The sequence below is a fragment of the Coloeus monedula genome (genome assembly GCF_965178545.1).
Source record: "Coloeus monedula genome assembly, chromosome: 1".
NCBI classification, from domain to species: Eukaryota; Metazoa; Chordata; class Aves; order Passeriformes; family Corvidae; genus Coloeus; species Coloeus monedula.
The window spans coordinates 52,249,761-52,277,219 of NC_138781.1; the positions used below are offsets into that span (position 1 = coordinate 52,249,761).

Below are 27,459 nucleotides of genomic sequence, written 5' to 3' on the forward strand. Positions count from 1 at the left end.
AAAACTCCTAGTGACATGATTCTAATACTGAAAGGAAGCAAAGTGGCATATATTGTTTTATTGGCAGGGAAAAGGTTGTCTTTAAAAATATATATGCCTTTTGCATATGCTTTGTGACAGACATACAGCCTGAAGACTGGCACGTGGCAAGGGGAAATCAATAAAAAATGCATAATGATATTATAAATATTTATAAAATAGCTAGATGAGTATAATATGACAGGGAGAAGCCAAGAAGGCTTTTAGAATAGCAAATCTGTGCTCTAAAATATATTGGAATTGTTCTGAGTGAGTTACAATGTGGTAAAAAGTCATTGCATAGGCAGTGCATAGGCTATCAGGGATATTCACAACACTTTGATAGAAGTCCTTTTCAAACCAACCATGAGAAGTTTCATCAAAGAAGTTCAGCTTAATAATTTTAGAAAGAAGGGAAAGAAAAAAGTTTTCAGAAAGGATGAGATTATTCACTGATGTTGCTAGTAGAAACTTGTAGGCATTGTTGATTGATTGATTGATTGATTGATTTGTAACTTAGGACAGGTTTCCAGCAGGATTAAAAGTGATCCAGCTTTATTCAAAGATTAAGAATTTTCCAAGTCTGCTATAAGACTTTTTTACTATATTTTTTCATGTAACTGCCTGTTCACGTAGTTGTGCACGTTAATACATACTTTGTAAGTTATGCCAGTAAGACTGCTAGGTTTATAAGCATCAAATAGAAAAACAAGAGGGGGGAAGAATAAATTTCCTATAGTCATCCTCCTTTCCTGTAGAAATCAGGCCTTAAGTGCATGGCTAATTTTTCTACAGGAGGACATTTGACTTTGGGACTTGAGTCCATTTATTCTCTGTGTTGATGTAAATATCAAGAATAAGCTGGAGGTTTTTAGGGAGGAATTTATTCTTTCCTGCTTTTGCTGCAGATGGTTGAATTTCCTCAAGAGCTGCAAAAGTACATAATGAAAAGGAAAATTATACTAAAAATGGAAGAAACTATGCGAGAGACAAACTTGTTCTGCCTTTAGCAAAAGGCTCACAAAAGTTTCTTCAATGGAGATACCTATATCTGGGGACAGGTTATTTTTGCTGCTGATTCCTTGCTTACAGAATCCTCTTTCCTGTTAGTCTAAACAGAGCACAATGTCATTAATGGTTGGGTCAGGGTGCTAATTATCTTTTGAAAAATAGATGGGCAGACAATCCAGGAGATAGATGCTTCCTAATTTTTAAGGGCTTTTAAAGATAAATGGCCTTGAAGTAGATTTGTTTTCAAATGAATAGCCAGTAGAGTGCTCGGAGCAGTGGCACAGTGAGCTCTCATCAGTTTTTTCTCAGAGTAATGGGTGTTGCATATTCTGTCTGTTGATGTGGTCCTTGCCATCAGATGTCCCAATTTATTAATAGTTTTTAGGGCAATGGTTGTTAATTATTGCAGCTCAATTTTATTACTGTTTTACATCTACCGAGGACTGAGCCTTGTGTGCAGCTTTATATTAACTCAGCAGGCACCATTAAAATACTGACATTTAGGCTCATTTTGGCAGCATTAATCATAGCATTTTATCATGCATTAATTGTATGAAATGACTGGTTTGAAATGACTGGAATGTTCACTTCTTTAAGAGCAGGTGAAACAATAATTTCCATTTCATCACTTTTTCAACCCATAACTGTACTTTTAAAAACCCAAAAACCAGACAATGCTGAACACATAACCCCACCCCCATCTCCTAATTGTGTGTGCTGGGGGCACCTGCTTGGCTTCTTTGCAATGACTGAACATGTAAGACCCAGCAGCTCTTACAGGCCTCACCGGAAGCTGTTGGAGTGTCATCTCTGAAAATCAGCCTCAGAAATCTCTGTGTGGACACCAACAGTCAGGCCTTGGCTTCAAAAATGTACCCTAATATATATAACAAGAGTACAACGATGTACAAATCCCAATGTGCAAAAAAAGCTGGAATCTATGGCTGTTTCCATATGCTGATAAGGCTTAAGGGTTTAAAACAGGCACAGAAATGCCTTTTGTGATTCACTAGCAAGAACAGGCTTACAGCACCCATGTCTGTTTGTATTATCATACCAGTAACAGAACCTGGGATATTTGCTGGCTATTTTCAATGGAGGGCATCACTAGATGATTATGTTTAACACAAAGAGTTGGCAGCCTTTCTCACTTAACAATCATTAGGAGATCTGCTGCTGAAGTCCCATTCTGTGAGGCAGCTGGAAATTGGCACTTAGTTTGAATGTATTGTTTTCTACCTTTCTCTTAAAGTTCAAGGACAAGGCAAAACTGTTCAGACTACACAAAGAAAAACCTTTCTCACTTTCCTGTGTTTACTTGGTCCTTCCACCTCTCCATTTATTCCCTATGAAAGTTTATTCCCCTTTATATACATTAATTAAATGGAAGTGAGGCCCGTATCAGCAAAGATGCAAGCAGAAGACATGAGGAAAAGTATTTGAATGCACCAGGCAGAAGATAGCTGTGATAGTCATGTTGATTTTTTACTGGAGTAAAAATCATCTAGGTCTTTATTTATGTTTTCCTTGATACATATGAAGGAGGACAATACTGTTGCTTCTGTTTTAGGAAACTGAGGCATTGAATGGGTCAGTGGGGAGGGAAACCCTAAATCACTCAAAAGAAAAGGTGCAGAAGATGCAGAACAGTGGTATCCCAGTGTGCTGACCTTCACTTCATTCTCCTCAGCATGCATTTAATTTAAAGACTGCCCCTCCCAACTCCTATCCCTAGATGTTCCTTCAACTTCAGGAATTGGGGCAGCTGTATTTTCCTTGATAACATCATATGGCTTAAGCCACAGGCTTCTGCTGTAGCCTTCTGCCTCCTGTTATACTGGATCTTCTCAAAAGACTTTCTAGTGATAGAGGTTTTCTTTTTTCAGTTACAGTGGTTTCACACGACCAAATAATATTCATTAACTTGATTGCCTAAGGTTATCAAGCTCCAGGGGAAACTTGTATTCCTATATGATTGGCAAGATAATTAGGAAGTGAAATAATGCAAATACCACCACAGGCAGCCATCGAAAGATTTATGTATTTACTCTTTAAATTCAAAGTGTATCGTATTATATATAATTTTTTTTCTTTTAAGGCTTTTCTATCTGTAGGTTTATTATCAACCTTCACAGTGCACGTTTTGCAGGGGTGGGAGGCTTTATGAGGTCAATCAAGTTGGGCTGGTAAATCCACTGAGATTTTTGGTCTGCAGTATCACCTAGATAACACAGGTTAAAGTACACTTTTGCTTTTATTAGCTTGTGTTTTTCAGCTCCTGGGTCATGGCCTTTCATTCTTCATTTGTAATGTATCTACCACATTTAGAGTTTCTAATGATATGAAAGCACAGGCGCAGAAGCCACTGATGGCAGCAAGAGTTCTGCATCCTCCAGGAGGGTGGAATATTGGATGTAGGTTAGAGACATCTTTATATGGAGTCTCCTCCAGCCTTCCCCATTAACAGAGACCAGGGTGAAGCTCATATCAGTAATTGCTGCATTCAGGCAGCAGCAGCGTGTGGGAGATTAAATGAGAGAGCTGTTGAGGATGGCCTTCAGTAAATAAAAGTCACTTATAAATTGAACATTTAGTAAAACCCTACCAAGTAAACGGTATCTTATGAGGTTCTGACAGCTTCTCAATCTGACAGTGGTAAAGCCTAAGAAGCAAGGAAATTAGTGGAGTTACTCTGATGTGGTTGGACTAAAATTAATCTGGCAAAAAGAAAATTTAAAAAAAGGACAAAAAATCAGTATTCTTGCTAATGAGAACCAACATTTATCTTACAGGGAACCTGAAGTTTTGCCTCCTGATTCTGAACCAGCCTTTCAACAAAGGTCATTTTCATTGTCTGTGGAGCAGAGGTAATAATAACTTACATACATCTTCATTTGCTTATTTTCTTAGCTGTTACCCAGCTAATGTACTTCATGTCTCTTGAATTGCAGTGTGGCAATTTCCTCTTTACTGGAGCAACCTTCTGGTGAGGGTGTGAATTAGCAGAGTATGTCCCTTGTTGCTGAATGCAGCAAATGAGCTGATTATGCAAATTCTGCATCCCTGCATTGCATATGTCAGTTGCAACTTTGTGGACTGATCTGTGTAAGACTGTAGCTTTTCAGAGGCTTCTTAGGAATGATCATTGTTTTGCTGACAAAGTGTAGCAGGTTAACGGTGCATTTAAGAGTCTGGAAGTGAGCATTTCCTTAAAGGTCATCAGTGAAATGTGTTATATTTAATCAAAATAAAATGAATCGTGTAGATATTAAGTTGTGAAAGCAGTGGGGAATTTGCATGCTTGTCAGAAATATGCAAATCATATTTCACTACCCCTTTGTTAAATATGCACAGTGCTAATCATCATCTCTGGTATGATAGTTTCAGATTTACTGACATTTTGTGGAGATATGTAAATCCTTACTAGCTTGGAGCTATTAATTTCTCCATGCAGGAATGTAGTCCTTCAGAAGCTTTCTGAAAAGCCACAGGAACTGTCTCTAACTTGTTCCCAGGGTGGGAACCTTGCAGAGAGATTCCTCCTAACTGGAGCAGATAGAGCTGTTTGATTGCACCATAGGCGTAAGGACTGGCAGGGGGTAGCTGTACAGTTTAAATGAATTGGAATAAGGGATGAAGTGAGCTGAATGTATTTATAACTCTTAATTCCAGTAAACCCAAATTAGGTACCTATATAGCCAGAGGAGTGATAAAAAAAGGGAGTTGTACAAGATGCTTCAAAGCATCTGAACAAGTGCTGTACCCCAAACAGACTCACTTTCATTTGCATAATCAGCAAGAAAGTGAGCAGTGCTCAGTGGAAGGGCTGTCCAGTTATTTTATAGATGTGATTCTACATATTTTTTCATTTAAAAAGATATACTGAAACACCTGCTCTGTATTAAATAGAGAAGAAACCAAGGTGAAGTATTTGATCTTATTTCTTTGTCCCACCTTTACTGTTTGGGGACTGGGGTTAAAAAAAGAGTCAGTAAACCAGACATTCACAGCTTCTGAATGGCAGTATTTAGTGTCTTGTAGTACCTTGCATGTATTTCTTTTCTGCTGTATTTTGTTGATCAGACTTTTTTTTTTTTGTCTGCCCTTTGGAGTTTTAAGTCTTTCTCTTTTGAGCAAACCTTGGGGCATAGAGTGTTTCTTCCCGTAACACTAATGAGCCTTTAACTGTAGTGCTTCTGTGAAGGATTAAAATAAGGAGCTGAATAAAATCAAGTTGGCCAAAGACTGTCTTGTTTGAAACTACCTTAATGGGTTCCTGTTCTTTGAGCATAACTGTGTTGAAAGTGATCACTCATGCTGTAAATAAGTTTTCCAAAGAATGTGTGGGAGAAGCAGAAGTCCTAATTAAGCTACTAAGACTTTTGCTGGTAGATTATTTTAAGAAATAGGTGGATATTTTCTATCTAAGTAAAATGAAAGATGGAGCTGGTTACATGGTAAGCATGAAATGTTTTTCTTCAAAGCATCTCAGCTTCCGCAAACCTTAGTGAGTCCCAGACAAGGTTTTGGTAATGCCTGGCTTACAGTGCCAGTGGACTACTTTAGATGTCAGCAGTTTTCTGGATCCTGCTTCTGAAGGAGCGTTAGCACAGGGACTGTTGCAGGACTAGGAGAACCTGGGGGTTTGTTATGTGAACTGAAAGAAGTTCTGAAAGAATCATCCTTAGGAAGAGTGCTCAGTGACCAGCTGTATATGCTTGAGATATCATAAAGGAGAGATGAGAAGGAAATAATGAAGCTGTTAATCCACAGAATACTGCCAGCTACACAAACTGGGGGTGAAAAGGAGAGAAAATGCAAAGGAAAAAGAAGATAAAATATCGTCCCACTTCTCTGAGTTACAGGAATCTTGGGTGTTATACTGAGTACAGAATGCTGAGATGTGTTTTTTTCAAGTAGGTTGTGCCCTATCAAAATAACTTCTTTCATTAGCCCTGTCAGTTTAGTGTCAAGTAAAAATGGTGTGATGTGATATGTCTTAAGTTTAAAAAAAAAAAAATAAATAAAAATCATCAATAAGTGGCTATTCTAGGCTAAAATCATCCCAGGTGTAACTCCTCTCGACCTCAAGAAAAAGTGGTTGCACCTAATTAACCTTTGTCTTATTATACACGTGTATGAAATCTATTTTTACTGACATACTTTCAAAAGAACTATTTCAGTCTGTACCAGTTTGCATGAACTTCCCTGTGCTTTGTGAAGGACACTGAAATCAGATTCATCACTTCAGGAGACATCTTTTACCATTCTTGCCATACAAGCTGGATACGTGGCAATAGTGAAGCAGTACAAGCTAAGGACTATATGATTTTAGTCTATTATGTATCATTACTGTAGTAAATCAATCTAGAATATATTCACTTGTTTGGTGTTTGATACAGTCATGTGGTATTAGTGCTGTCCTAAAAGCAGGATGGATGTAATGCTGGAGAAGGGATAGTTTGCAAAAGCAGGATGATGACTAATATGGCAGAAAACACTGGTTGTTCCCTGGAGGATTTATTGAGTTTCGTATAGTGAAAAGGGGACAAACCAAATAGAAGGAGAATTTAAAGAGAAAAGGTCAGTAAAGGGGAATAGGTAATGTGGAAAATATATGGAAGGGTCAGGGCCCTGCTTTTCTCAGAGCTGCACATCTTTCTGTCTGTGAGTTTTCTGTAAGGAAGACTGGATCCAGTGGGCCTTACCTTAACAACACTGTCACACATGCTAAATTCCTGCTTATGCAAAGTTTCTAGCTCCTGGTTTGAATACTGTTTAATAATAAAAAAAAAAGGTTGTGAAAAAATCCAGTTTGAATTAGTCTCTCTGGCTACTTTTCCAGTGATTTCAAATGTAAATACCTCTTTCACGGAATTGACTGTGAGTTGAAAGTCTGAAGCTGTCTTTATGTTAAGTTTGAAAAGTACAGAAGCCCAGGTTTTAGTGGCTGAAAACAGAATGGGCTTTCTGGGGTGCAAAAGAAAGTTCCTGAGACTTTGATTTTGCTCTTTAAAATCTCTTTAATCAGAAATGCAATGACTTACTTACTCCAAGAATTTCAGCTATGTCTCGTGATTGCAAGTGCTCTGGTTTTTTGATGTCTCCCTAGGGAAGAGGGAGAATTACTGCTGAGAAATCACCTCAGTGAAATTGTCTTAAGTTCAGCATCTGAAAATTGGGGGTTTTTTTCTGAAAACATTACCCCTACAAGCTACTCAAACAATCCAGATTTGTCTTCATGTCCCTGCTTTACAATAGGATGTTACATGGCTGTACATTGCAGAGTACTTTCCACTCTTAACTGTTGACAGTGACAGCTTTAAAGAACAAGGAGTTATGCTCTGGAAAATAAGATCATCATTTTAAAAGTCAGAGTGAAATGGCAACATTCTACAGCAATCTGTAAAGCTGTGCTTTACAGTAGGAAAATGAGTCCGTGGGTATTTTTTAGTTCTCACAGTGGTTGTGATGCACTGGCCATTGTGCCTCCTTCAAAAGGACTGTGATTTCTTTCCACAAATAAACTCTTTCTGTGAAAGCTTTTAATCAAACAAAACACGTTGAACGACTTTAAATACTAGCCATTCATACTACCAAATGTACTTGGCTGATGTATTAAAATAAGCTACCAACATCCCTTTGGAATGGGCTGACTGAATCCTGACTTGTGGGAGGTAGGTTTAATGTTGGACAAGCAGATGGGAAGGAGACATCTATGCAACCAGGCTGCAAAAATGTCTGTCCTTCAGGTGCATGTCTGTTAATAGTCTCTTCCGTGGACCATTCTTTTCAGTGAAGGAACTTGGGGTCTAGCTCTGTCTTCTTACGCTGGTCTATAGACAACATGACCAGCCACTTCATATGCATAATATATAGGTATTTTGTGACACCTTGTAGATCATGACAACGGAGGAGCTCCAGAAAGAGGAATGTTGCTCATCTTGGAGAGTTCAGCTCTGTATTTTGTGGGGGGTCTATATACTGAGATAGTAGAAATCATTCTTCTACAGCAGCAGTGTAGTAAGTCAAATCCAAACTCTGTTAAATTGTCTTCATGTAAATGCTATTTTCTTAGACTATTTCTGTTGTGATCGCTTATCCATAAACTGAGTTTTTCTCAATTTTCCATCTCTATCAATACCCATATTGCAACAATCAAAGCAGCTGTTGCATTCTGAATCTTATCTTGATAATCATCAGGCAACTTTGCTGTCAAGGCCAGCCTACTCTTTGGTGAAAATGCTGATAATGAATGGTTGGTTAGCACCTAGAGGTGACTGTGCCTCCTCTTAGTAAATAATCAAGTCAGGAAAGGTGCTGATTTGTATCACCAATTTCCGAGTCATCTGTCTTTGAATGCCACATGCTCCCATACATTTTATGTTCCATATGGTTTTGTCTGCAATGTAACTGGTGATTGATATTTTGAATGTCTTCAGTTGAGGTCCAAGAGCTATGTGTAAAGGGGAATAAGATACAAGTGGCAATATAAAGTTCAGGTATCAGTTCAGCTGTACAGAGGGGAAGGCAACAGATTAGTTGGAACAGTTTTACTGTCTCAGAGCAGAAAAAAAGATAATGTAGTTTAATAAGAGGAGGGGAAATAAACTGACTTTCCCTGGTGCTATTTTTTTCTTCTCTATGATTGATACCTTTTCCTCATTGTCTTTAGGGGTTGAACTCACCTACACTTTCAGAATTATTAGTACATGCAGCCATTCACTTGCCCTTTTACTTGTCATCAATGAACTTGCCTTGTTGGCATATGGTGAGCTTTTTTTCTCACCTTTTATTTTCATTTCTAGCTGAACTTACTTGTAATATATCTCAAATTTGTACTGGACCCAGAATTGGCAGTTGGCATAAAACTTGAGGGAATTCAGAGCAGCTACTATTAATAAATAGGAAAATGTTCATAAAAATGGTGATTGGGATGTCACATGGACTTGTATGCTTTATTGCACTTTCCAGCAGGCATCTTAGACTAGCAGTAACTCTTACTGCTGGCCTCAGCTAAACTATTCTGTTCTCTCCTCCAAACAGAGGGACTCTGTTCTACTAAAACGTCAATATGAAGTTCGTTTTTCCATATTTGAATCAAAACAGGAGTATAATTTCTAGTTTGTATTTAATAACTTAAATTTTATGTTCTGTGCCACTTAATTTAGATTTAAACAAGATTTTGTTATGGTGATATGCCTGTTGTTAGATTGCATGCAGTGAGTTAGGTCCTACAACTACAGGAGTCTCAGAGGAGTAATTTCAAGTGTTCTTGAGGGTAGGGAATCTATGATATACTTTAGGAACAAGAAAATCTGCCCCTCTCTAGGGCTGGCTAGTCCCATGCTTTAGGCTTGGAAATGAAACACAGAATCATTTGGAAAAGACCTCCAAGATCATCGAGTCCAGCCTTTGATTGATCACCACCTGGCACATGGCACTACATGCCACATCCAGTCATTTCTTGAACATCTCATAGGGCTGTGACTTCATCACTTCCGTGGGCAGCCCATTCCAATATTTAACAACCCTTTCTGTGAAGAAATTCCTTCTGATGTCCAGCCTGAACCTTCCCTGGAGCAGCTTGAGGCTACATCCTCTCATCCCATCACTTGTTATCTGGGAGAAGAGGCTGACCCCCACCTGGCTACAACCTGCTTTCAGGCAATTGTAGAGAGTGATAAGGTCTCCCCTGAGCCTCCTTTTCTCCAGGCTACAACCCCAGCTCCCTCAGCTGCTCCTCATAGGAATTGTGTTCCAGACCCTTCATCAGCCTTGTAGCCCTTCTCTGGACATGTTCCAGCACCTCAATGTCTTTCTTGAAATGAGACAAGACAGAACTGGACACAGGACTCAAGGAACAAAGTAGGATCTGGATCATAGGACATGCAGTAATTTGCACTAGCAGGGATTTTGGGAAGAGAGTTTTTGTAGACTACACTTTGCCTATGACTTGGTATATAAGCTTGATTTCTACCAGATTTTCAGTGGTGAACTGGAAGCTTAAATTTATCTTTAGAAAACCACGCTTAAAACGCCAGAAATATGATAAAATTATTCTATTTGTGACATATATATTGTTAGTGCCATTCTGGTTTGGAATTTGGACTCTTGAGAGACATAGCCTAGGTGTGTGGACAATTTAAAAGGTAGGTCTCGCTGATTTTTGTGAATTTTTAGATAGTTATTGGCAAAGCTGAGGACAGAGCTGATCTTCTAGGCCTTTTGCAGAGTTCAAGTTCTCTCACTGTAGTAGATGCTGTGACAGAATGAGGTCTCTTGATAAAATTTGAGACATAGTAAGCTAGATATGTTTTGTTGTTGATTTTAGTTCTCTGCAAATCCAGCAGCAGGAAATTCTGAGATCTGAGAGGATTTTTTGTTGGTTTTATGGAATTGAGATTTTGTTTGAAAAGTGAAAAAATAAAAAAAAAGAGTAATTAAGATTCCCTTCTGTGATGCTCTGAAAAACTAAACCTTGCTGAGCTGAAGTTCAGAGTAACAGAACAATAGAGAATTACTAGTGAGAAGCATAACAGATGATTACAGCACAAGGAAAAAATGAGAGGTTATTACAGAGCTTTTTCTATGAAGCCAGGATGCAAATACCATTAGGGGAGTTCTATTGTCACAAGATTTGCTGTATAGAAGTCTTTGATAGTATCACGCTATATATCTGGTTACCATGATGTTTCCCAGAGGACTGTTGAAAGAAGGCGCTTTGGAAAATATTGTCAGGAGAGTGCTTTGAAGCACCCCAAGCAGAAAGAGAAGCATAAGGCAATAGAAAAACAAGATGATTCATGGCTCATTTTGTTAGTGATTGAAGAAGAGCAGTGGTCCTGGGAATGAACTCAAGGAGGAGAGGTGAATGCATGAGGTTAGCATAACTAAGACCTGTGACAGAAAAGGGCAGGTTCTTAATTCATAAAAGGAACTCTTGGATTTTCACTGCCTGCAGCTACACAGTGAAAAGCATTTAAAAGGTTGTTTCTCTGGGAGTTACTACAGGTCAAAAGTATTATTTTCATAGCTAGAGCTCAGCATGAATCCATTCCTAAGGTGAAGTGTAAGGTCTTGTAAAATATGGATGTTATCTAGGGTTGCTGGTGTCGGGGTCTTCTCACTGGCTGTGATGGCCTTTGGATCGAACCCTTGTGTTGTAGTCTTCCTTTTTCTCTTACTCCAGGGTTGCCTTAGGCCAGACAAACCTTTTTTTAATAATAAGGGGGAAAAAAAAGAAAAAAAAAAAAAGAAAAAAGTCCCAAGAAGCCCACAGTGGTACAAATGGCTCACCTTGGTCCAACGCTTATTTCCAATGCTTTTTGAAAGTGGATCTTGTCCTTTTAATTTGCTTGAGTCTTGTTATATTTCCAGATTTTGAATTTTAAAAGTTTTGATTACTTTATTACCGTGACTGCAATTATAAGTAACTCATCCAGTGAACAGTTTAACTCTTCTGTAATATGTTGAGATGATGCTAGTATTATTAGCTACTTGACTGATGGCATGTGTATCCTTCACTATGTTCAGTGCCTGAAGGGACATCAGTAATTTGAGAATATGGATGGTGGGTTGCTGGTTTTCTCATCTGAATGGTTTACACGCTGTCTTGTGTTCACCCATATTATCAAGTATTAAAATTGAACTGTAAATTCATGTAAGTCAGAAAATAGCTAACTTTTCTGCTCTACTCATCATCTCTTTTGTGCAGTAGGCTGTTTTGTTAGATTTCAGCAGTGTATAAATGTGTTACTAAAAATAGTCTGTGTGTTTACATTTAGAAAACGGCATAGTAGGTTTTTTTTTTAATGTGTAATTGATTAGATGTTAGCCAAAAAATGTGGCACATAGAAGTGGAACAAGTATTGTGGTTATTAACACCTTTTTGCCTTGCAAGTTAACAATTCTTTATCTAATACTCTGAGGAGAAAATGGTGATGTATATCATCCTGTCTTTGGTTTCATCGGCAGTGAATCACATCAGAACAGAAGCAAAACATTGTCATAGGTTTCTCATTGGGGAAAATTCCACTGACCTCAGAAATAATTGGGACAACCTATAATTTTTAGGGGTGTTTTATTATCATCTTCCGTTGTTGGAAGCTTTATGACTAACACAGCCTGATGTAGAAGCTATTGGTATCAATATTCCTTCAGTTACTTTGCATTAATTTGGTTCAGACTTCCATAAAAGTCTTTCTTTAGAGAGGGCCTCCCTCTGTTTTCACTGAAATAAAGCTTAATGTTAAGTCGGATGTCCTGGATAAGGTGTAACCACAAGAATCGATGTTGGTTCAATGTAAGCTGCATTAGCATTGAAATAATTTGGTACTTTAGAGTATGACTATCGTTCTGTTGGATTTTCTTTTGAAAAACCCCAGCTCCTTCAAACCCTTGCTGCTTATGTTACGAGTCCAAGATATGGCTCACTGGGAGTTCTGTTTCTGGCAGTGTAAGTCGTTAAGCAGGTAACTAAGTTTTTCCTTGTCTGAACGTGCATTTGTCTTGCAAGCTTCTTGATGTTACCTACAACAAGCACTTTGCTTGAGGTCTTAGCTTCCAGTAGGCCATAGTTGTCCACAGTATTGGCTTGGTGTTTGTGGGGCGCAATAAGCTATGAGTAATTTACAGTCAGGTTAAACTGGATAGTCACAGAACAGAACACTTGAAATGTGTTTCTTTTGAGGGGGAAAAGAGAAAGAGGGACTGATTTGACACTGCAAGTCTTTGAAGAGGCCCCAAACATTTTGAAGTGCAAGAACTGGAAAGCCTCAGAATGCAGCTAGACTGCCCTATTTGGCAACATAAGTGTCCTATGGAAGAACACAAATTCGTAACATGCTGTCACAATTACTTAAAATTAATTTGGGGGATATGCTAATTCTGCACGTTACTAATAGACTTCAGATTTTTACAAGGAATTTTGAGTAAGTTATTTAGCCTGTGAAAATACATGGTTCAACAAAACAACACAGCTCATGTTTTAGTACAGGATTAAGGTGGGTCCATTGGATTTTGAATTTCTTTGAGGTACAAGGCAAAAGTGATGTAAGTGCAGTGTCCGGTCCAAATCATACCAGAAGTAAAATACTTTGATTATCTTTTGAATGCCTAAATTGCCATCTTAAATGGACTCTGGTTTCCTAACCTTCTCTTTTACCCATCCAGGACTGGGAGAAAAGCTGAGCACTGAGCAGCTGAGACATGCAGTCATGCAGCACATCTTAACAGCTTGGCCTATGTTTCATCTTGATTTAAAAACACTGAAAACAAAGAATGTTTGAACAGTCCACTTACTGTCTTGACAGATAATCCAAGATAAAGGGAATGAGAATTATACCTTCTATTCCTAGGAGGATAAATATTAGGTCCCTTATTCCTTGCATGGAGCATGAGTATGAATAAACCTTTACAAAGCAGCAGTGCATTATACTTTCTCATTCTCTAAAACCTTCCAAACTTGAAGAATTTTAGCAGTCAGAAGAATTTTCTAGGTAAGCCTCTATCACAAAAGTAGTGTAGAAATTATTTTTCTCTAATTTTTACAGTTTTCTTCCTATCCCAGTTTTAAGTAAATGTGAAAAATTGTGTCCTCTGTGATGGATGCTGCATTTGAATGAGCCTCTGTTGTCATTCAGGCTTAAATCTTTTCACTGCTAAAAAGATGTGCAGTAATTACAGATCTGGAACATGATTGCTGATGAGGTTTCTAGAAAAAGTGAATAGTATCAGCAAAATGTGCTCAAGAAGACACAACATTTGGTCATTGCCAAATGTATTGCCCTTAGTGTGACATAGATCACATGTCAGCTCTATTTAACTGAGCTGTGTAATCATTTTGACAAATACATGTGAGGCTGTTCTAAGGTATCTATAGGTGTATTTAAATTTCAGGAAAGGCTTTAGACCATCAGAAGAAGGTTCTGTCAGCAGTAGTTTTATGAAGAACTTTGAGTGGGTTGAACCCTCTGAATATCTCACAAAACTGTCTGGTTTGGTTCACTCCACTTTCTTGCTTAGTCAGAGACTCAGACTGTGCTTTTTGATTTGTTTTCCAAAGTTGAATAACTGTTTTAGAAGTTATGGTGCGAACAGAAAGTGAGAAAAGACACGGACAGAGAGAGAGAGGTGGGGAACATGCCCAACTACATAGAGCATTACTGTATAATCCATCATTTTTAGGGGGAAAGAAGGTCAGGACAAGAGGGATTGTAGCCAATTTTAATTCCTGAGAATATTAACATATTAAGGAAGTAGACTGGTTCTTCCAATTTGTCTATACATTGTCCTTGGTGGTGTTATAATATAAATTAACTGTCATCTTATCAACTGTTTGGCAAAAGTCACAGTTTCCTTTTTTTTTAATACATTTTTGTCAATCTGTCTTTCCCTCTGCTTGCTGAAGGAGAAGAGGAAGCATAAGAGGGTGCATGAGGCATAGTAAATGTCCACTAATTCTCACACTGACAAGGTTTAAAGTTGCTTAAGTACTAGTGCACTGGGTCCTCCAGTTACATCTCTCTCTCTTGGGATATTTAGCCAAAGTTTACTAATTTCCTAGGTTGATGTCAGTATTTTCCTCAGTCAATGGACAGAAATCAGAGTTATCTTCTGGATCTCCATAGAAATTTAGATATATCTGCTAGGTACCTAAAATTGAGGAGGTCTGGAGGCCTGAATAGGAGCCCAGATGTTAGGTTATTTTCCCTTCTGTTTCCTTGGCCAGTGTACTGCAAAATAAAAAGAGGCAAGTAAATTCTGTGGTAGCTGGTGTCTATAGTTAGTCTGCTCTATTTAATCTCAGTGTTGTCTTCTACTCTCAAGTCTTTCCCATTAGCCATGTCAAACTTTCCTTCTCTATTTAGTGACAGGAGAAGGACAATAAGGTTAAGGCCCTGGAGATTGCAAAGCTATCATCTAATTCTGAACGTGCTGTGGTTGCCGTTTTCCTTGACCACCTCTGTTTCTGTAGGTCTGTGCACCTTTGTCAGAGAGCAGCATTCTCATTAGGACTTTGTAAAACCCAGATACATATTAACAAGTCATCCAAAGCTGACCTTTTGTCTAGGAGGGAGATTGCTAATGCTCTTAGCAGTGATTTGTGAAGTTTGCTTTCCTTGGTGAATTTAGGATCAGTTTAGTGTTTAAGATTACTTCTAAATCATGCATTTAATTTTATTGCTTTTTCTTTAGATCTACAGATTTGAGTGAGCGTTAATGCATCACTCATTTCATTCAGTGATTATAGTGCTTGATATCCTTTATATTCACCTTCTAGAAATGCTTTGGCAGCAGAACTGACTATGCCAAAATGCATAAGAAAGGGTAGAAATAATAAATGCACTATCAATTTGCCTGACACAGTTCAACATTTTAAGTTTTGTTTGTGACCCACTGTTCATCTCTGGCAATTTGAATATACATATGCAGTGTCCTTAAAAATGTGTGGGACAATAGGTAGGCTCTAGTGTTATTGGCATAATAAATCTTTACTAAAAGAGTTGTCTTTTATATTGCAAGTGCATGCTGCTGCTCTTCTCATTTAGATATAAAATTTGGAGGTGTGCAAAGTTTGTTGAAGTCTGCTGCAAGTCTTAGCAGGCTTTTGGGGGGAGGATTTTTTTGTGGGGGTTTTGGATTTTTTTTGTTTGGTGCTTTTTTGTGTGTGTGTGGGTGGGTTTTTTTCTTTCGTGAGTGTCCTGTCTTTTCCTACTAGGACTGCTTATAATAGCATGAATAACTGCACACTGAACCTTTGTCCTTGCTGATGCAGTAGCATCAAACTGTCTAGGCCACTTCTTTATCAATGTAGTGCAGGATGCTGTAGTTGATAATCCATATTACTAGCCATAAAAGATTGGGGAAAAGGATCTTGAAGGCACTTCAGGGCAACAAATTTACATGTTATATGTTGTGTTTGTGGTAAAGAAGCATCCAGCTCCTTCCCAGGCCTAGAAGAATGGCACAATCATTGCCTGCAAACTGAATGCACTGCTAAAAAGAAACTATTAAAGATTTTGTCTGGAATGGTTTAGGGGTGTTTTACGCCTATTAATCTTACTCCTGGTTTGTTTGGGATACTTTTCCTAGCATTGTATTATAAAGGAAGACTATCACTGTTTCCCATTAATTAGTATGGTGGTCTAAAGGGGGCCTAATGATGTGTTTTCCTTCGCTCATAGGCACAGTTGTTGAACCTGCAAAAGAAGAACTTGTGTGGATGTTCTTTTTCTGAGAGAACAAGGCCACTGTAGACATTCAGATGGGAGGTAGAAGTCATTTTTAGACCCTAGTAGATAGTGGATATCAGTGGATTTGATAATTTCATGCAGAAGTTTTAAGGATTAGAGAATGGTAAGAAATAATGCTCTCATTAGAGTCAAAACCACTCTGATACAGACTGAAGAATTTTGAGCTTTGGTTTGGGAAATCTCTCCATGTGAAGAGGTCAAAAGTCATTTGAGTCTCTGCTCCCTTGGGAGTACAGTGATTTCTTTTTCAACAATCAATTAGGAGCTATTGGTCTTGCCCCAGGGAATCTAGAAAAAGTAGGATGTGAAAGTGGGACTTAGATTTGCATGAGGGCACTGAGTCCTTCCCTGACTTTTCTGTGGAAGAACTCCTTTCTCTGAGCTGTGATTGAGTAACTTTTTAGCCATGTGTTTCTTAGGTCACTTTGAGATTTTTTTAAATCAGGAGATGTTTCTGATTCTCATGTCATACCTCCTTTTGTGTTTGGGATTCATCACCAGAATCAGAATTGTGTTTCACATCATACTGCAAGTATATACCCTGCCTGGAATATTTCTGAGATGCCACATTGTTTCAGTGGGGATACTGCAACATGTGTATCAGACAACGAGGCCCGTGGAAAAGAAATATATATGGACCGATTCTTGGTAGCTGTTTCAGAGATGTTTATTTCTCCAGCCGCATGGCCGGGGCTCTGCCCAGGAACTGTTCCAGTCACGGGACCAAGGGTCCTTCTGCCCGCGCAGGGAACACAAACCAACCAATGGGAACGAGGCTGAGCAGGGGCAGGGAGACCCCGTGTCTGTGCCCTCAGGGCCCCTCTGCCAGGGCTACATGGCAGGGGAGGGACCCCAACATCAAATGTTTCCAGATACTGACAGAAGCAGTGGAAAGGAGCGTCTGGCACCACATTCAAGTTTGAAACATACATGTTCTGAGCAACCAATACTGTGATGACATGAATGTTTCTGGGGTATCTTCCTATTCACTCCACATTTGAGATACAGTGCTAAAATAAACAAATTGCCCCAGTGTCCAGTAGGGACTGAAAACCAACCATTCATTTACTTGTATTAAATCAACTGTTTGTTAAGGATATTGTTTCTGTCTATTAGTAATGCTGTAGCCCAGGTTTATTTTGTTTAGAAAAGGCATTCTGAATCCATGCAAGAAGCAGCTGAGAGAAAAGCTGAATGTGAAGTTTGACACACTGTATTTTCATGGAGAATATATGACATTTCGGCGTTCTGAGAGAAATGTTGCAATTGCAATATACCCAAGCATAAATAAGCATAAGGAATGTTTTTCCTAAGAAGCCTGGAGAAGTTACGCCATTTAAAACTGGCAAGTTTCATCGCCTTCAGTTATTTGGAAAATCCTACTCAAATCATGTAAAAAATACACGTTTGTCTAATTGAGGTCCCCATACTTTCTTTTCCTCATTTACAAATGAAAGTTGGGAAGAGACATGCTAAGGTGCGAGTGTCCATATATCATGAGTCTTCTTTTTGTGCCTGGTGGTTGTTGAGATCTGTTCAAGTAGTGATGATTATGAAAGTTTATGGTTTCAAGACTACGAAACCATAGAGAGTTTGGGTGGGATAAGGCAAGAGGCCAAAAGCCTTCATCACTTGTGAAGGTTGTGTATGGCTATGTGGTCATCTCCTTTTTTTTGTATGATTTATTTATGTTTAGAAAATAGAGGTGGATAAATCTTCTTTGAGCCTTTGTTGGCAAATGACTGCAAGTCTTGTAACCATTGCTTAGCTTTTCTGTGACTTCATTAAACCTTGGCTCAGTGCCTATCTCCTTAAAGTATGATAGGCTGTGGATGATGAGCTGGCATACCATTCTGGATGTCAGTTTGTGTAGGAGAATAAATCACTAATTTGCAAGATAGTAGAGTCTCAGGTTTCCACAAAAAATCTCGTCCACAAACCCCAAACAGCAACACCTTCCCAAGTAACACTTTCCTTGGATAAGTATGCTTTGGAGGAATGCAGTAAAATGAATCCTGAATGTTAGGAGCCATTTTTCAGTCTCAACTTTTTTTATCTGCCAACTTTCTCTTGGAGTTTAATCTATTAAAGTTCCAAATGAGTGTGAATTCCAGTTCATTGCCCACTGATATTATTTAGGGCGTAAGACTTGTGAAATGGATTTTATTGACACGTTTGAAAGTTAACCCTCTCTGCTCCTGTGCCATGGATAGCCTCTGAATGCACAGGCTGCAATCTTGTCAAAATCTCTAATGTATAGTCTTTAGAAATGTAGACAAATACTGATGGCTTGGGCTGAAAATAAATTACATTTGTCTCACTCAGAATTTTAATTCTTTTCAGTAGATTCACAAGGAAGTAATTAATAAACTAATGTATAATACCAAGGTATTCAGCTATTTTACAGCATTAGCTTTTATGTGTAGCCATAGGTACTTGAGACAGAAGTCCTGTTTTTACTCATGTCAAAAGTAGTTGTTTCCTTGACTTCAGTCACAGTTTCAGAAAAAAGTGATATCCTCAGCTGCCTTCACTGCCCTTGCTAATAGACCTCATCAGTGTCCTGTCCATTGAAGTCTATGCAAGAGTTGTCCTTCCTTAGGAGAAGAAGGGAGAAGTTTCCAATAGGATGAGCTGTCTATACAGCATTAATAAGATACTTTATTTCTTCCCTCCCTCACCCTACCTTCAAAAATGCTGTAATGGAAAACAGATATGGTCAACTGCTTCAGCTGTTTCACATTCTTTATCTGAATGTTACATTTTTATAAGTAACTCATAAAAGAGTAATAAATTCTGATTTGCGAAAAGTCGTCTGGTTAATGGATTGCTTCAGAATTATTTATAATAGGTGCTATCTATGTAATTAACAGTTAAAGGCACAAGCAGTATGTTTTGTAAGATGCATATTGCCATTGTTTATTAATCCTTTGCAAACAATGTGTGGCTGCATTCTAAATTCCAGGGCAGATTTTGTTTAAAACAAGTATAATATTGAGTTAGTAATTTTAAGTACAATTTGTGGCTGTATCATGTCTCCAGAAATTTTCTCTCTTCACCAATGTGTGCTGTTCTGGAAGGCTTACACCTTGGATTTAAATCTAGTGGTTGAAAGCATCAGAACTTGATGAAGGCATATGCGGTGATACAGCCTGAATTTGGTCAGCCTGAGCAATGTGTGGTAGAATACATGGGTATAAACCTCATCTTCAATTCAATTGGAAGGACAGACGTGTTACGAGAGATCAAGACAGAGATACAAACACACAGAATTTTTTTCCAATGTCTCTATTGATTCCAGATGTGCAGGGCTGGGTGTCAGGTAGAGTTTGGCAGCCTTTCACCAGCTCCAGCCTTACCCCTCCTGCTTGTTTTGGCATACTCTTGCAGCTCCGCAGGGGCTCACATGGCACAGCCAGCCACATACGTGGAAAATGCTTTGGATCTACCACAGAGTTGCTGCTGACTGGTAGGTTGTGTGTGAGGAAGTGTCACACAATGAGACGATCCAACCATTTCCATACCTTTAGAAATAAAATGAAAAGGACCTAAAGGTGTCAAGTGGTTTTTATGTCCTTCTTGGTGATATTCAAGCCTATGTCTGAGAGGTGGGATACCACATACTACTTCCTTGGGCTCTGCATCCTCTTTGTGGTGCTCAAAAGTCTCCTTCTACTTAAAATTATTTTCCTAAGTGTTTCTTTAAAAATCCTCCAAAGATCCAATGAAATAAAAATGCTTAGCTGATCTTGTGTGAAAAAAAAAAAAATTGCAAGCACGCAGCAATTTCAGAGAAGCTGACAGGAATTTTTAATGTGACTGAAAGTGTCTGAGTGACAAATTAGTAATAAAAATGTCACTAATTAGACCATAGTAAAATCTTGATAATCAAAACTACTTGGGTGAGACTAAATATATTCAGATGATGTGTAGGCCAGATAATGGGAATCAGCTGAACAGAGAGACAAGCTGGCAGCTTGTTATAAAGGGAGGCTTAGAGAGATGGTGGGTGTTTTGAATAAACAAGCACCTAATGTAATTGCAGAACATAGTCCAAAAGTAGTAATTAAAAGATAGCTGGATGAAGAATTTTAAATACTAGAGAAACATCATCTCCCTTGAATGAAGGAGGACAGAGGCAGTGCTAGAACTCTGTGGTTTTATTGAGACAAGTAAGCCTGGGAAGTATGGCTCAAACCAGATGGAAATCTGTTCTATCAAAATGGATCCTGTGTGCTCTAAGGGGCCTTTTGAGTCTCTTGTTCTGCCACTAGCACAAGTTCGTGACACAGGACATCAATAGGATTTGGGTCTGCAGCAGGATAAATTACCTCTTTAAGAGGGTTTGGGTTAGCTGGTTGCTTCAGGTAACAGGAGAGTTCTGTGGTAGGAGCCGATGCCACACTTCTGGGGAAAGGGAGGAGACATAAGGAGGTTTACTTTATCCTTGAGGCAGCTGGGTTAATAAATTCAGTTTAGTAGAAAACATGCTGAAAATATTAGCAAGTGCCCTTTGCGGGAAGATGAAATTTGACAGTGATCCCTCACAAGGTGTCCATAGAATAAAGGAAGAATCCAACATCAGTATCAACTATTGTGTGAGGAAGAAAAACCTCTTAGGGGAGTGTCTTTTAAGCAGGAGCTTTTTTTCATTCATTGGTTGGTAAGTTGAACTGACTTACAGGGATGCTGTGATCCTTAAACTTATTTGTTCTGCTGGATCTAATGCTGCATTTTTGTCATTCTTACCATCCCTTCTCAGGTGAGATTGTGGGAGAAGTAGTACATTAAGTACCTAGTTTAGTGTTTTCATGTGAAGCAAATTAATGGTGTGGGGTGAAAGGGCCTTTGGTATGGAAAAGAAAACAACCTTGGGAAACAGTGCTATAGAACATGTAGGATAAAATGGCTCTGCTACAAATGTCAGCTTTTCAACTGAAGCTAGTAGCTTCTCAATCACTATGTCATTGTGAAGGATATATATTACAATGGGTGCAGGTTTTAGTTCCAGCTGTAAGATAATGCTTATACCCTCCAGAAGATAAATTGAGTGAAGATAACCTTATTCTGATTTTTGGAAAAAAAAAAAATATTTTTTTTTTTCCTAGCTGATCCAGCTTTGCCACACCATAGCAAGACTAAACACAAGTGTGATTCCTTTTGTCTTTTCCAATTTGCTGTTGCAATCACTGTGATGCTGTACTGGTATTACTGAACTATCCCTTCTATGTAGCAGTAGGATCATTTGTGATGATGGCAGTCACAAAGGACATTACTGCTACAGAAGCACTGATCTATTCTTAAAAATACCACTTTTTAACACCATTTGATTTGAAGCATCTGCATTATTTGTCCAGGGGTCTTTCCTGGTGAAGGGAGAGGCAGAGACACCTCCAGAAAGATGACTCAGAGTGCTGACACTAACATACTGACCCAACTCACCCTGTTGAGTAGTCTTCTATCTTGTCCTTCTGATTGCTGTGCAGAGATTTTTAGGATCAGTTAGGCAGGATGAATCAGGGTCAGCATGTGTATTTGAACCTTTATTCCCCTTGATACTTGTAAGCCCAGGGTTTTTTTTCCTGCTTGCCTTCCATTTGACACATAGAGGCTTGCCAGGATCATCCATATTTTACATTCCCTGCATGCCCTCAGCCTGGCTTTTGACAATACAGCTCTTCCTCACACAGGGCCACCCTTTCATTCACATTATGCTTCATAAATAGTTAATATCTGGATGTTTCAGGCTTCTCCTTGGAGAACCTTGCATTCACTCTCCAAGAATTTACTCACAAATTGGTATCATGCTTGAGCAATCAGTGGATGCTTACACCAGAGGTGGCTGTGATTTCTGCTTAAGGTCATATCCTCACATCTTAATTGATAACCAGAGAAGATGGTGGGATTCGTATTTAAGTGGACTTCTCAGGAATGTAGTCAGCTTTTCAACTAGCTAGTAGCTTCTCAATCACTCTGTCATTGTGAAGGGTGTTTATTGCAATGGGTGTGAGTTTTAATGCCAACTTTAAAATAATGCTTACACCCTCCATAAAGAAGCACAGTCTTGCTTCCAAAAATGAACATATTTCCCACAGGGAAATCATGAGTGAACTTATTGGGCTTTTATTGTTACCTTGTTGCAGTATATGCAACCATAATTTGTGCAACCATAATTATTCACAAATTCACGTCTACCTTACCTCCATGATGAAGGAAGTGTGTGTAGATTATTTATGCACCTGGATTAACTCAGTAAAATATTAAATGAGCTTGTCTGATGCTGATAGATGATGGTCATTTTACACAAGATCATGGTGCTGGTGATTATGAAAGACAGGCTGGTTGGGGTAAAGGCTGATCGTGCACAAAGAGTGCTGTGAGTTAACAGATCAAATTTACACTTCAGTTCCCTGTTGCAGCAGTGCTGCAATTTTGGCAGATGCTTGGGTGACTTCAGCAGCTTGTGAGTGGGAACACTGGCAAGTCAGAACGTCTGCAAGTGTTTAACGTAGCACTTCATATTCCTGCATTTGTAAAAAATATTTAGGTAAAGGGTATACTCTGGATAGTGCAAACTCTTTTCCATGAATCCACATATAATAAGGAGTGCAGTAACTATCTAGAAAATTTCTAACTTTAAACAATATATCTGCTTACTAAGTCAGTGATGCTTGAGATACCCAGTATTAAAAAAAAATGTATTTCAATGGGTAGAAATGTACAGTTTTCATCTGTGTGTTCTCTTAGGTCCATATTGTGGCAGGGTGGCATAAGGCTTTCCATACATTAGTAATCCTCATATCCACTTGTGGAATATTCTTTTTTTGAGAAGCTTTCTAAAGTGCTTTTTCCTTGGGTCCAAGTAATTTCTATTACTAAGCAACTTATAACCATGTAAAATTTCTACGTATATATATTTAAATCATCAACAAATAAGAAAATAGGTAAAACCCACACCTAGAACCACAAGATACTCCCCTTTAAATGATGTTAAATTTCTCTGACCTGAAATGTAGATACTTTTATTTAGATACTTGTGTTTTGGCTAGTGGTTGCTTAATGCCAAAAATAAATTTAGGTTCTGAAAAGCCACTAGGCAATACATTAAGATTCTTAATAACTTCAAATAAAAGTTGCAATCTGGGACAGGCTAATGGTAACTGAAATCAAGCAAATGAGCAGGCCGTTAAGGAACCTAGCTTGCTTATTTACAGATACAGGACTTTGTCCTTAATTGAGCATTGTTAGTGAATGCCAGTGCAAAATAAGAAGGAAGTCTGGCAACATGGGTATTTTTTTGAATAGTGGATAACACTCTTTGATATATGTCTGTTAAAGAAAATAAAATAAGATATCCCCACAAAGTTGGCTGTCCAGAAACATTGCAGTTAGGGTGAAGAGTAAAGCATTGGATTGTTCTGGCCATAGTCAGTGCAAAACATTACCTACAGCCTGCCCTTGACCACACCACAGTTCATCCTTTCACTTAAGCTATGCTGTTGCTCCCCAAGACTAGTCCAGATGCAGAAGCCAAGGTGCAGTGTGCCTATGTGTGGGAAGGATGCTGCAGTTCTTTGTGCCAACTCCTGTTAACTTCTGAGAATTAATAGAATAGCCTGTTCCTTCTACATCCATGTAAAGATTCTTACATCATGTAAGAGATATGTGATTATGCTGTTTTTCTTTCAAAACAAGTTTTGGATTGATTGATTGATTTATATTTATGCTGAGAGAGGGATAGAAGTATGAAAATAATAAGGTGCACTAGGCTTTGTGAATATAGGTAGCAGGTTGAAAGAGAGAGACTGGTGTTACCACTAGTTTCTCACCTAGTGTCTCACTGAAATTATAGCAGAAGTTTTCAGCTGGACACCAGAAAACCCACCTTGTATAAAACACTGATTGGCAGCTACAGAAAAGAGATTTTAGAAGTTTTATTCCTTAGGAGAACTACCAGCACTGCATGGTTGCCATTTTCCTTCTTCACTCTCCTCTGTAACAGTTAACAACCAGCCCATCCTTTTTTTGTTGTTTTTCTCAAATGTGATACATGTTCACACCAATATTGATGAAAATAAATAAAACAGAGCTGTGATGGCTGACCCTCCTTTAAAAAGATGGGATGAAAATCAATGTGTGCTAAGTGCAAGTGGATAGAGAGAGTGAAGTATTGTAATGAAGTTTTGTGTAACCTGACTAATGGCAACAAAAACCCATAACAATTATGTGCATGTTCTCTTTAGAAGAAAAAGAAGGCAGAGGTTTCTGTTCCTGAGATGAAGTGGAAAGCTCCCTAAAAGAACACTGATCTATCTTTTAGGTTTTTTTATGGTCTCTGATCTCATTAGTTGTTGCTGGAAATAATTAAAACCCATAGCAGAAGATCATAATGGAAGTTAGGACAAAATAATATAATTGAGTGCAATAATGTAGGCTTTTAGATATTGTTGCATAGTATTGTACATTATCTGATTGATTCTTCTCCACTCTACAAAAGGCTTCCTTAGCAAAACCAAACCTTGTAGTGCAAAAAAAGAGAAAGTGATACTATCCCTGATTACTTGCTCCTTTTCTTTATAATTCTGTGAGGAAAAGTAAAAATTAAAGTTAGGGCACAGAGAATGGAGGGCTGACACCAATCCTAGCTTAGGAAATACCCTGATGTGGTGTGCGCTGTTGTGCTCCTGTAGTTTAACTAAAACTGAGTATGCTCTTCACAGGAGGGAAGTTCGCTTTTTCTTTTTTTTTTTTTTTTTGACTAAAGAAGTCTATTAATTCATGTGAAATCTTTAAGTGCTTTGTTTTAATTTCTACTACTAGTGAACTACAAGCATAGTAGAAAGTATGGGATGTGGTTGGTCTCTGTCTCAGTCTTTTGTGCTAGCATTCACTCTGTGGGTTGCATTTCTTGGGGGGGATCTAAGCGAGATTCCACAGTTCTTTGGGGTTTGAATGTGCAAGAGAAGAATGCTTGTGTGGTACCTCAAGATTTATTAATTGCCAGTATATATAAAAATAAAGTCAACAATATGATTCTGTGCATAGCAGAGAATTGCTCCTTTGGTGGTCATTTGATGGACAGGCCCTTAAAATTTGCTATTGCCTACTGGAGCGTCTCACCTGAAAATTTTATACCTCCTCTTGCCTCATTTTCACTGTCCTTTATTATTTTAAATGTGTTCTAGCACTTTCATTCAGTGGCTGAATTTAGCAGAAGCTGTACGAGTGTGCCACCAGACAATACGCTGCACTCACAAAAACAAGTGGTTGTGCTCCCTTGGACCCCTCAGAGCTACAGAGCAAGAGAGAATGGTACTCTGCCTGGATTTCCTGATGTTGTTGCTTTGAATGAAAAAGGCTTTGTGTGTTCTTGTATACCAAACCACACATAACAAAACCAAGAAGTAGCAGGAAATCACTCTTCTAATTCACTGTGCTTCTAAAATGCCATCCTTTCAAGTTGTAAGTCTCAAGCAAGGCAGTGAATGAGTAGATATTACCTGGGATGATTTTTGAAGACTCAAGTGCAGATCAGTGAGGGAAGTGACTTCTGGAGTTGAGTGCTTTGCGTTGCTAATGTTGTGTACCTCTCTTTGCTCTGACCTTGCTGGCAGCCAAACCCAGAAGGAGCTCTTAACTTTCCTTCTCCTCCTTCAGTCCCCATTGTGAGTCTTCTCTACTTAGAATTCTTACAGATTTTACTCTCGTTGAGAATCTGTTGAAGGCAGCTACAGCTGGAAATTTAACCTCTAAAGGATTCTCTATTCCTATGGGGCTGGCAAAGCTGTGCTTCACCAACAGGTATCATGCACCTGTATGTGTGCAGCAATAAGGCTGTCACTCCTGAGGGAGTTTTTCTTCTTTAAGAAGACTCAGAAGATAATAATCCCTTTAATGTGTCCACCTTTTCCTGACAGAGTGGTGTAAGCCAAGCAGCAGTGAGGCTGGACTTAAACATTGAGTAGCTAATATCATGACTGAAAGAGCATCATATTAAGCCTAATAGTTCTCAAAAAAGTGGGTACATCCCACTGAGTACTAGAAATGTTACTGAACCATTCAGGAAAACATCTGCTTATAGTGACTGTATATATGGTGTTAAGAAAGGAACATGTTAGTAGATGTAGGCTTTGTGGAAGGTTCTTTTCAGACTCACTGAATAACATCCGCAAATTGCAACCCTGTAGTATAGTAATTTTATCAATTTTATGAAGATATTATCACAGCTTTCAGACTCAAAACCATAGGAAAACTTCCAGTTGAGATTATCTTTTTCTTGCGCTAAGACTCATCTACAGCTCTTTGCCTGGTGACAAGAGGATTTGAAAGTGGGGTACAAATCAGTCAAATACCCGTCTTCTCTGGCAATGTAGAAGAGACCTTAGAGCAGTGAGTAGGGTGTTTGTGAAAATGCATCTGCTTTTCCAATATCTTGGTTTGGCTTACGTACATTTTATGTATGTAAGTGAATACTGAATGTATGTTTTCAGTGTTATCACTGAATAGACCGAGACTCACAAGAATGACAAAACCTAATCTGCAATGAATAAACTCTTCTGAAGTAAATACATGGGTTGAAGGAGATAAATGGGGGGGGGGGGAAGGAAGTTGTCGTATATCTACTAAACATGCCAAAGTGTATTACTGCCAGAATGACTCATGCTGGTTCTTCCTGCTTATTCTAGTAACTGAAGCAGCCAGCAGAACATCATCTTTGTTGTTTTGACCTTAATTAATTTGATTTCTTGGTAGCAGTGCAAAACATCTTAATAGTTGTTCACTAATGTTACTGAGTGTTGAGGGCTCTTAGTGTTCCTAAAAAAATAACACAACCTAGACCTCAGAAATGAATGCTTAATATGCGCAATATCAGAACGTGCATTCATACATAAATTAATCACATTTTTTGGCAAAAGTGGGACTACAGTCTGTCTACTGACTGGGCATGAAGCTCACCACTTCTGTCTGGTCTTATCTACCATAACTTTTGTGGGCCATCTACATAAAATTGAGTAGGAAATACAAATGCCACTTATTTCAGTAACACTGAGTTCTCTGGGTTTTCTGTGGCTGAAGGAGGTGATTTATGCCTTTGTGATTTAAGGAGGCTAAATATCTTGTCAGGACAGTGGTTGTTTGTGTACATAGTGCATATTAAAGTTCATGGGAGTTT

The 27,459-nt window shown here is 38.5% G+C and overlaps 1 protein-coding gene across 2 annotated transcripts in view; it reads left to right on the forward strand.

The window, feature by feature from the left end:
* The window catches only part of TPK1 (thiamin pyrophosphokinase 1), a 309,138-nt gene that overhangs the window by 56,156 nt on the left and 225,523 nt on the right, over nucleotides 1-27,459 (forward strand). The window contains exon 2 of one of the 2 annotated variants that reach the window (XM_082278078.1): nucleotides 3,822-3,896. The exons of the other annotated variant lie outside the window; for it this stretch is intronic. Within the exon in view, the coding sequence (XP_082134204.1) occupies nucleotides 3,822-3,896 (75 nt within the window). The remainder of the gene's footprint in view (nucleotides 1-3,821; nucleotides 3,897-27,459) is intronic. 2 annotated transcript variants of the gene reach the window in all.